General features: G+C 35.0%; 1 protein-coding gene across 1 annotated transcript; it reads left to right on the top strand.

Moving 5' to 3' along the window:
* LOC18605362 (beta-fructofuranosidase, soluble isoenzyme I) lies at window positions 6993-11820 on the top strand. The gene is made up of 7 exons (XM_018117430.1): window positions 6993-7620; window positions 7868-7876; window positions 9101-9960; window positions 10591-10752; window positions 10866-11086; window positions 11177-11264; window positions 11364-11820. The coding sequence occupies exons 1-7, from the start codon at window positions 7224-7226 to the stop codon at window positions 11565-11567; spliced, it is 1941 nt and encodes a 646-aa protein (XP_017972919.1). The 5' UTR covers window positions 6993-7223; the 3' UTR covers window positions 11568-11820.

Below are 12259 nucleotides of genomic sequence, written 5' to 3' on the forward strand. Positions count from 1 at the left end.
TTGAACATCACAAGATCCTAACAGTCATGGAGTAGTCTCAAACTCTAACCACCATTCCATCATGACGCAGTGTTACAAAGATTTCAAAAAGGAAAGGAGCCTCCAAACTAAAAGATGAGTGATAATTACTTAACAGCTGCAAGCACATGCATAATGGTGGATGTTTTAAATCAGAGAAGTGGTCAGATAGTTAATCCTGGATTCTTGGCTTTGTTTACTCAAGGAGACATGTCACATGATGTTCCAATTTTTATGTTTTCACGATTTTAAGGTTATGTGAATCTGATATCTACCATTCCTTCAGGTTGAAGTTCTCATGTAAAGCATCCTAAAGTTAGATGCCATAGTCTTCTGCAACGATCCTATTCTTAGGAACGTTGGATTTTTGGATGATGTTGTCCACCAAAGCTATACTTAAATTTTCCCTGAAATGTTATTACATGAATGTACAAATTGCTGTCATAGATATATCACTCGATGATTTTCTAGTGGATACCCGAATCTTTTCTTGTTTTTCAGGGTTCTACGAGGCACAAGCCATATTGGGGAAAATATCCCACATGCTGCAACACTACTATAAAAGGGTAGTTTTGTAAGTATCTTTTGTGAAATGATATATCCCTTGTCTTTGAAAATAAACAAATTGCTGTCATAGAGCAAAACCACAAAAGCTACTTTCAGTTTTGACAATGGAAATCTAGCTACTTTCAGGCCAACTAATTTGGATACAAAAATAAAATCGCATGAACGGGTCATTATTAGTCACATGGGATTCATGGAAGGATGGTTGTAGACGCCCTTACCCTTAATAATTATTAAAAGACAAAGGATGACAAATAATTTTTTCCCATGACAGCATAACCTTAGCCTAATTGTGACCACTTGCCCATCCATATCTCAAGTCAATTTTAATCTCAGATCATTGTGGGTTGAATCGTATATCCTTCACATTGCCAGCCACTCAACTTCTTGACCTATCCAGAAACTACGTGATGATCATATTACCAAATGTCCTGTTTCAGTTCATCGAGGGCCCTCCCTTGACCTTTTTCCTTTGATCTTTAAAGCCACGGAATTGACCCTTTTCGGTTCATTATGGAGTGAGCAATTGAGTGATTTGAATAATTTGATCCTCTTTAAAATTTAAATAAATTAAATATTTTTAAAAAATCAATCAAACACAAAAAATCAAATTGATTAAATATTGAATTGATTCAATCGATTCGATTTTGAACAAATACATCAAAATTCTATCTTTTTTTTTACAAATTACAATATTAAAACTTATAAACTTTATCCATAATTATAAAATAAACAAATAATCTAAACATAAAAAAAAAAAATCATAACATTTATTCTTTTACTCATATAATTATATCTTTTTACATAAACCATCAAATTAACATTCAAAGTTCAACATAACAAGAAATCAAAACTAATAAAATTAACATTTACGATATAAAATTATCTACCACAAAATCATTAACCATTGCAAATTATCAATTTGAATCTCCTTCATAACTTGGCCCTTCACATAAACTATCTAACAATCGAAAGAAAATAAAAAATATAATTAATATAAATTTTTTTAATAATAAAGTAAAAAAATTAAAAATGAAAACTCATGTAAAAAAGTATAAAATTTAACATTTACCTCAATTGAAGTGTGAAGAATGCATTTTTAACCTTTTCACTCATCAATGGTTAACAACGAAAATGAAATCTTCAATTCCAATCTTTGATATCTTTAAAATGTATAAATAAAAAAATAAAAATGAAGTGAAAATATTAAATGTATATTATATTTTATATAAATTTAAATAAATATATAATATATTAATATATATATAATTAATTTGATTTTGATCGGTTTGATTTAAAAATTTTAAAATAAAAAATCGATCAAAAAATCAATTAGATCAAACATTTAGAAACAATTGACTTGATAAACCAATTAGATCAAACCATTTAATTCAAATCGTAATTAATTTGAGTAGATAATTACTTTGATATGATTTTACTCACCCCGCACGTGCCCTGTTTCAGCTTTGCATTAGCTTCTCTGCTTGATCTATTTGTACTTTGATTTTTTGGTTTATTGACTTATGTAAAGATTAAGATACGAGTTATTTAGTTTAACATGCAGGGAAATATTTCTTACTTTAGTCTAAATTAACTTACTCTGAGATGTCAAAGAAAGGATTAAACTTACCTGTTACACAGGCGTGGATCCTATCTGCAATCTTTTCAAATCTATTTGCCTCCTCCTTACCAAAACCCACTATATGCTCAATTTCTATTACATTTCCTGCTCCAGGGATTCCGACTTTCCTTGCTAGGTGGGCTAAAATAGCGACAAGGAATGAGCAGTTTTCCGTTTGAATCCCCCCAAAATTTTCCGCATGGAAGACATGAGCATATCTTCAAAGTTTTGCTTTTGCTATTTCTGAATAGTCTCTAAAGCTACCCTGGTCATTGGATGAGCAAGAATTTCAAACATCTGTGCTGTATCAAGGCAGCGCTTTTGAGCACGGTACATCATCAGAGTGTATGTATGCATTCCTGTAAATGCAAGGTGTTGCTCAAAAAGCATTCAGCAGAGTCGCTTATCAGTATCATCCAACTCCTCAAAGGCTCTTAAAAATGGTATAACACTATATTTTAGTACTCTCTTATTCTGAAGTAAGGTCCTGATTCCCTTTAAACAGGTTGGATCTGGAACAATACGTTCAGCAATTGCCTTACGATAAAAGTTTTGATACTGATTGTTTTTATGCTCCCAAGCTTTCAGATAGTTTTGGTCTGTTTTAGTTATCATCCTTAGTACAGAAGCTGCAATGCAACAAACAGACGATTCCAGTTCTATCTGCTCGACATCAGATGTGTCCATAGGAGTTGCTGCAGTTGGCCCTGTAGAGAACGGCCTCATCCAAATTGTCCAGTTTGACCTGTTTTGCAGGATTTATATGCTTGTCTTTATTAAAGCATTTCTTGTTTGACTTTGCAGCTGATGTTATTCCCCAAGCACACAGAATCAACACTCCTACAAGATATACAGTCACATGGGAAGTCAGGCAGGTTACAGCTCTAACAGTTAACTCTTGTCTAGATTGCGCTGTGATAGTATCCCATGGTTCGATAACAATTCTCTCCACAGAAAGCAGTTCATCATCTTCCCACAAATTTGAGCTTACTGTTTGTCCAACTGTACGGCTTGCACTAGCATACTTGGCTAACAGCTTATTGTTTATTGCATAGTTGATAGGTGTCTTGATGGGCTCATTGGATGCTGAAGGTTTATCCATAACTGGTGAATATGTGAAAGTGCCAACAAGAACAATGCTGGTCTACTCTTCTGTTGGGAGCACGCCAACTGTTTGAAAAATAAGAATAAAAAAGGTTACTCTAACTCTAACTCTAACTAACTAATAGTATTATAGTACAACTCTAATAAAATAATGTAATCTAACTAAGTAATAGTGTTGTATTACAACTTTAACTAAATAACACCTATCATAATCTTAACATCTTCAACATCAATTGCATTGGGTTTAGCTAGATATTGGTAAAAACAAAAATGCCATGCATTGTCAAAGTGAAGTCCCCGTTTATAAAATGCGTTAATGAACAACAGAAAATGGATTATGACAGTATAAGATAATATTTCCAGCATAACTCTAATGATGATGCAATTGGATAATCTATTAAAGTAAGACAGTTTAACCCTACATTTTGGTGAGTTTTTGACACTTTCACTACCATTTCTATCTCATTCTTATCAGCAGTTAAGAGAGCTAACTATTTATCCTAAGGTGACTGTAACTCTTAAAGCCCCGAGCACTGGTTCTTAACAGAACGCTTATAATAATAACAAAAGGCAATGCGGAGAAACACATAAAAACCCTTAAAAAGCACTTCAATCTTATAAAGGTAATTAAACATTGTACCTTTTCCCATACATTTGAGGCAATAAGGGGTTGCATCACATTCAGTAGCAAGACATAATTAAAAAGCGCAATAATAATAGAGTTGTCCACCCTGTACATGCACGTCTCAGAAACTCTAACTTTCCACTTCATCTTTTCTCTTGGCAGCTAATAGCACTGATAAAGAACCTAATTAAATGACCAAAACAACAAAGCACTGCCATAAATACCAAAAACCAGACATATCTATAACATACTTAAAAAGGAAGTCCCAAATCCCCGTTTAACCATTTGTCCGTTTCAAAGGGTGCTTAGAAAAGTTGAACCGCTTTTACAAAAGAGATCTGAAATTGTTCACGTGGGTTGTAAGGGTATAAGCTACGTGCGTGGGCGTCATATATTTTACTTGTGTCCAACGTGTGGGTCATACTCTATTCTAATTAAACCCAAAGATTAACCCTGACACCACAGAAACATCAATTCCAAATTTGGGCATCCATTAATTCTATGAATAAAAAATTCCAAAAAATATTTGCAAACAAATAGCCATACATGCACATGCCTCAGTCAGTTCCATGCACCCAAATATAAAGAAACAATGGAAAGATCAATTTTTGGGTCATTGGCTAGAAAAATGAAACAATCACTAGAATGAGGTAAATGCAGCCAATTCGCTAGGTTTGACCCAACAATTCTATCAAAACAAAACCCCCAAATTCCCATTACCCCAAAAAATAAAAATCATTTGCATGTCAAGCCTCAAAAAATAATTAATAAAAACAACATTATTAGCCCTAAATATTAAACTAATTCAAAAGTCACATGTATCAAATTACAGTCGGTAAATCGAAATGGGCAGCTGAAAAAAAAAAACGAATGAAAAACGTACTTTTTAGCATTGGGGAGTGATGGAGAGAACCGGAGATAGAGAGAGAAAATAGACGTAGAAGTATAGAGTAAATGTAAGAGGCGCGTGAGGCGAAACGAAGGAGTGTGAGACCGAAAATGCCGTTCTTTGTTTTTTATTTATTTTATTTCCTCGGAATTAAGTTGAAGCGGAAAAGAAGAGAAAGAAAAACAAATATAGTCTCTGTAAATTAACTATAGGTAAATCCGTGAGTTGCGCTTGCACACCACCCGTTCAGTTTTTACCCCTCAGGATACAGTTCACTCATTTAACACATGACAACTTCCCTTCTCTAGGGTCCACGCAGGTAAAATTTGAAAATCCTGTTAAAAGTCTTCACAATCCCTCTTCAAGTCTCCCATGTGAAAAAGTGAAGAATGTGACCTCTTTTTATGTTTAATATAAATATGTCAAGATCACGAAAAGTTATTAATTAATAAAATTATTATTTAATTGATAAATAATAATTTATTAATTAATAAAATATTAATTTATTAAAATAATTTTTTATTTTTAAAATTTATTAAATTTAATATATGTATTGTATATTGTGATTATACAAATATTATTTAATTATCGAATTATAAATTATTATTATTTGTAATGAATAAATTATTAAAAATATCATGAAAAATGACAAAAAAAATAAAATTGAAGATGATAATTTTGTATTGAAGCTTGTCTCGTCCAAAGATGCACTTAAAAAAATAATTACATTGTATAATTTTCTCTTGATATACGATAACATTACACTAAAATTTCTTAATGTATTAAGAAAAATTAAAAACGAGGTATAAAGAGGCATAAATTTTTTTTAAAAAATAAGTAATATTTGAGTCATAATACAAAGCCTTCTAATTAAGTTATGTATATATATAATTTTGATATAAAAAAATTATTAATTTATATATCGAGTGAGATTTATGTATTTTTTTTAAATATATTATCTTATAAATTTAAAAAATTATTAATTTATCATGTTAATCTCAAGTTAATATCAATTAAAAATTTCACTGTATATAGACGTTGAGATATTTGCCTTGCGCTTGAAAAATTTAACCGACCTTGTTATTCTCTCATATTCCTAAAATACCCCTCTCTTCTTTTTTTTCCTTTACCTTGTTTTTTTATTTTTACGGTTATTGAAACAATTGTGAAAATTATTACCGTTTACAAGCGTAAGAAAGTAGGTAAGCCAACCATTTTTAATAGAATAATGATATAAAATATGTTGACATTAATGAACAAGTGGACAACGAAATTAACTACGATTTTCTCGTGTTTTTTTTTGGTAGTAGATTATCGTGCCTTAAATGAAAAGATTAGTGATGAATGTTTAAGCACGTCTCTGCATGGAAAATACGACTAATTCATGACGTATTTGTCAAACGCAAGAAAGCAAATTTGGTATAACTAAGTTGTTTACTAGTAAATATTTTCAGCTTATCTAATTACATTTCCGCTAATATATCAAAAGGACTTATATAAACAATATTGAATAATATGTTATTAATGGCTGTGTCCCGTTGTTTTATTATTAGTTTTTAATTCATTGGCTCAAATACTTTGCAATAAGTGGTACGTTATTTCTACTAAAAAAATAGTAGACTAGAAGTAATAAAAGAGAAATACCCTTTCTCTTTTTTTTTTCCCTAAATATTACTTTCACATAACCTATTCCTTTATTTAAAAAAACAAAAAAAGAAAGAAAGACAGAAAGATTTCCACCGTTGAATAGGATTGGTATTCCATTTTACTATTGTATAGTTTGACTAGAAGGTAGGAAAGAGAGGTTTTCGCAGATGGGATCTACCTTTATAAGAACCGTCCTAATAAAAAATGGGACTAGAAGTTAGTAACGAATTAATTATGTTTCCTCGTAAGAGCTTCTCCGTAAAAGCTGTGTTCCATAACCCATGAACGGGCTCAGGCTCAAGATTAAGAAAATTAACTCTCCAATATGTATATAGATATGTGTATATATATGCAATAGATTCCTAACCCCATAGGCCAAAAGCTTGATCTGGGTTTGCGTACCTCACCTCATCTTTTCACCTGTCCCTCTTGTTTCACTGCAGAAAACACGAGATCGATCCACCTCTCTCTCTCTCTCTCTCTCCATTTTCTGTCACTTCTTTTTTCACTTTTTCTCCCCAATTAAATTGGACAACCACCAATCTAATAATCCATTGCCCACATTACTTAGCTATATTTCCCCATTACTCAAACGGGCTGCTGACACATTTCAACCTCTCCTGTTCCCCCCCCCCTTCCTCTCTCTCTCTCTCTCTCTCAGATTTCTCTGTTTCTCGGTTGCTCTATTTAAACCATAGTATCCTTTTCTACTTTCTCATTGCCTATAGTAAAACAACTCCACAAGCTCTCTAAACATGGAGGCGAGCACCTCCCATGACCCTGAACGAAACTCCGCGTTCTACGCTCCCTTGCCAGAGCACCCCTCCTCCGGCGGAGCACCGGCCACTCGGAGTAGACCCTTGAAGGGTTTTGTAGTGATACTTGCCTCTGTCGTTTTCCTACTCTCATTGGTCGCATTAATTATTAACCAAAGCCAAGAACCATTACCAATGCCCAACAGGGTCCCGTCAGCTTCTCCCACGTCAAAACCTGCGTCGTTTTCAGAGGCGGAGCCAAGAGGGGTCGCTGAAGGTGTCTCAGCCAAGTCAAATCCATCTCTTTTGAACGAAGTTTCGTTTAATTGGACCAACGCTATGTTTTCTTGGCAGAGAAGTGCCTACCACTTTCAGCCTCAAAAGAATTGGATGAATGGTAGGTAACTAAGGGCTTTTTTGTTTTGCTTTTGCTAACTAAGGTTCTAAATCACGTTAATTTTAGTTTAATGAGGTTTCTATGTAAGGAAGTTAGGTGTATATTTGCGCTTTTTGACTTCCTTCCCAAATTGCAAATCTTATCTTTAAATTATGTTTTGTTTTTTTGTTTGCTTCCTAATGATCGGATTTTGCTGTCTTTTCTTATTATTGCACGTTGGCTGGGGAATCTCGGTTTCCTGCTTCAGATCCTGACGGTCAGTTCTCATAACAACACTGTTGTTACTTCAATTTTTTGCTTCCTCATGACAATTTTATGTTATATGCAACGTTGTTTAAAGTGCACCCAAACTTGTTTTCATTAGCTAACAATCCTAGAGAGGAGGGCATTATTGGCTCTTTATGATTACTATTCTTCCTCAAAATTATTTAATCGAGGAGTCAGCATTATACAAAATGTTCTAATAAGGAAACAGGTTGTGATCTCAAACATTTCTTCTTTTTTAATTTTATTTTGGGGTACCTTACCCATTTTAGTTAGTCTTAAATGACAGCATAGGGGTGATCTGTCTGTGAAAGTTATCGAACAGTTCCAAAGAATTCAGTGATCAAAATCAGATAATCATTAGTTTGGACCTAAGATTTTCCAAAACTTCAACTTGTTTCCTTTTGTTTTTTGAACCAAGGCCCCATCAACCAATTATTTGTGAGAAATGCCATGTAAAATGGAACAAGAGATGCAAGAATGGAATTATGGAAATGATTTTGATGTATTTTAGAGGTACATCAGCAGTAGCAGATGAACTACCAATCAAGGGGCATGGATACATGTGGCAACGGAATAGCCTAGCGAGGCTATGTGGCCAAAATGTTAGGAAAGAATGATTACTCCTTGTAGGGGTTGCGGACCAATGAGGACTACATCAATCCAATCTGTCTTGATAATGCTTTACTCTATCCACACATGGTCCCGCCCTCCTAACTTTGTCTGCTTCTCTCGTTGAGTCATCCTTGGCAACTTCTTGATTTGCTGCAGCTGCTTGTGATTTTGGATAGAACCCGAGAGAACATGAGATGATTTTTAAATAAAAATCCATGTATAGGATAGGAGCCTTTCACTGATTCGTCATCTTGTTAACACCATATAATTCACATGGATCCTTTTACCGTTTTTTTAATTAATGTCAAATTGAATGCTACTATTCATCAAAAAAATTTTGTTTTTTCTGAATTTGACGAGTTAATGCAATAAGAGCACCATTTTATCCCTCTTACCATCTCTCCAATCCTCCTTGTAGATAAATATTATTGGAAATTTCATGCAATGCGACCATCTAACAATGCTAAGCTCATGGAAATTGTTCCTTGACCGTTTGGTCAGCAATATCCCTGACTAACCAAAAAGTTTGTTAGAATGTGATTTTTATGTTCTTTTGGTCTAAACATGTGATTTTATGTAGCAAAAATTTTGGTGGTTGCAGGTCCATTGTATCACAAGGGATGGTACCATCTTTTCTATCAGTACAACCCTGATTCAGCCATATGGGGCAACATCACATGGGGACACGCCGTATCAAGGGACCTCATTCATTGGCTCTATCTCCCACTCGCTATGGTCCCTGATTGCTGGTATGATATCAACGGTGTATGGACGGGGTCCGCCACTCTCCTGCCTGATGGCCAAATCGTAATGCTTTACACCGGCAGCACCAATGAGTCCGCGCAGGTGCAAAACCTTGCATACCCCGCCAACCTATCCGATCCCCTCCTCCTTGATTGGTTAAAGTACCCGGGTAACCCGGTTATCGTTCCCCCAGCCGGGATTGAAACCGATGAGTTCCGGGACCCGACAACAGCATGGCTCGGACCCGACGGTACCTGGCGGATCACAATCGGTTCAAGGTTTAATGAAACCATAGGAATCTCCCTGGTGTATCAAACAACAAATTTTACGGATTATGAATTATTGGATGGGGTTTTACACGCCGTTCCGGGTACGGGCATGTGGGAATGCGTGGATTTTTACCCTGTTGCAATAAACGGGTCAGTCGGGTTGGACACGTCCGCATTTGGTCCCGGAATTAAGCACGTGCTAAAGGCTAGTTTGGATGATACAAAGGTAGACCATTATGCACTTGGGACTTATGACCCGGTAACGGATAAGTGGACACCCGACAACCCGGAAGAGGATGTGGGTATCGGATTAAAGGTGGATTATGGGAGATACTACGCATCAAAGACATTTTTCGATCAGGATAAACAAAGGAGGATTCTTTGGGGTTGGATTAATGAAACTGATACCGAAACTGCTGACCTGAAAAAAGGATGGGCTTCCCTTCAGGTACATACTACTCCCTGTTTTAGGATTTATCCTTTAATTTTTTTTATTTACATATTGTTAATAAGTAATGATTAAATAAAAAATATAGATAGATAGTACTAATTAATTTGAATCAGGTGACATTGACAATTTATTAAATAGTAATATAAACCTTACACATGATTAATTTTCTAATAGAATGTTTCTAACTAGAACTTTCAGAAGACTAGTCTAAACTCCAAACTTGTAATTAATCAAATGTCAAATTTGAATTTTGCACCTTTGCGTTTTGGTTACTGCTACCAAAGGCAATCTATATTATAATATACTAATCTTAATTTTCAAGTCCATCTTGTTTATATGGTTCAAGGAAGTCCACTCATTGAACAGCCGCCTTTTATGATAAACACGTCACGCAAAAAACTTGAGCCATTATTTTCATAGGATAATATTTCCTTTAGTAACAAGCAATTATGCTCTACATTCCAAAGACCTTTGGAACAATTGATGTTTTTGACTTGTTTGATTGTGAAGAAGCAAAAATGATCTAGTAATGAATGTACTTCTATTTACTTTTCAAAGCAAAAGCAACTTGATTTTGACCCTGAAAGCGAAATATCGATTCCCCACATTTGTTTCTGCATTTTACAGACAATTCCCAGGAGTGTTCTGTATGACAACAAGACTGGAACTCATTTACTTCAATGGCCAGTGAAGGAAGTAGAGAGCTTGAGATTGAACAGTACAGTGTTTGAGGAGGTGCTAGTTGAAGCGGGATCAATTGTGCCCCTTGACATAGGCCCTGCCACTCAGGTTTTGTCAAGCAGACTAGCACTCTGTAAAGAAAAGAACTCCTTTAATTAAATCTATGCATTTTGCTGTGTAACTCTCAGTCTCACCAGCATTGTTCTTGAAAACTCTGGCAGTTGGATATACTAGCAGAGTTTGAAATAGAGTCATTGGAATCAAATACAACGGATGAAGTCAGCGATTGTGGTGACGGTGCAATTGACAGGAGCACTTTCGGGCCGTTTGGAATTCTGGTTATTGCCGATGATTCACTTTCTGAGCTGACTCCTGTATTCTTCCGCCCTGTTAATACATCGGATGGCAGTCTCAAGACTTACTTTTGCGCTGACGAAACAAGGTTTGCTTCCCTATTTGCTTTACTGTCTTCCTTTTTGCTGTTTTCAGCTAATAATAAAAATGTGAACAACCAATAATTTGTTTTATGCAGGTCTTCCAAAGCTAACGATGTCTTCAAACAAGTGTATGGAGGCAAGGTTCCAGTGCTTGACGATGAAAACTACAATATGAGGGTATTGGTAAGTGAGCAATTATGATTGATACCCTTTTTACTCTTGACTAGGTTGGAAAAAAAAGTGTTTAAATATATAATTTTTGTTAAAAAAATGTTGATTCAGGTGGATCATTCAATCGTGGAAAGCTTTGCTCAAGGAGGGAGGACGGTCATCTCATCAAGAATTTATCCAACAGAAGCCATCTATGGAGCAGCACGGCTATTCTTGTTCAACAATGCAACTGGAGTGAATGTGAAGGCCACACTCAAAATATGGGAAATGAATTCCGCCTTCATTCGTCCTTTCCCTTTTGAGGAACCATTGTAGAATGCTTCCTGCCTGCCAATACCGCATGATGCTACTCTGTTAAAATCTATGGGAAGGTGGATAGATGTCTTGGTTGCCAACAGTCCAGAAATTTTTTGGCAACCAGTATTACTAGTGTTACGTTATTTTATTTTTTGGTCGGGCTGCCATTGAGTTTATTTTGTACTTATGGTATCCCCTACTGCAGGATACTCTTGGTTTCACCTGGAAAATAAATTCATAAAATTGAGATTCTTAGTTTTCATTTTTTTTACCTCGGACTATGGCACTCAAACCTGTATATTGTTGCCTTTATTCTATCTCCTGCAAGATGAGGGCATCCAGAAAAAGCTCTTTGACCACCTGGTCTTTGGTAAGGGAACCAAATGTAATGCAAAAATCTGTCAAAGAACCCCATATTTATTGTGAAACAATAAAAAAAAATATATCTGTCAAGGAAACTCAATGGCTGTGCTCAACCAGTGCAGTAAGTAAGTTAACAGAAAAGAGGAAAATATGAGTGGTTCAAATCATAGATCGGTGTATGCCTTAGAAAGAATATCAAATTGTTACATAAGTTAAAGGTTACAAACAAATCAAAGAGAATATCATACGTTTTATTGTGGAGCTAAAATTGACATTACCAAGATACTCCCAGGAGTAGCATGAAGACTATGTCCACGAGACACTCATCCCAATCATCTTGTCTCCAA

The sequence above is a fragment of the Theobroma cacao genome, chromosome 3 (assembly GCF_000208745.1).
Source record: "Theobroma cacao cultivar B97-61/B2 chromosome 3, Criollo_cocoa_genome_V2, whole genome shotgun sequence".
Classification (NCBI taxonomy): domain Eukaryota; kingdom Viridiplantae; phylum Streptophyta; class Magnoliopsida; order Malvales; family Malvaceae; genus Theobroma; species Theobroma cacao.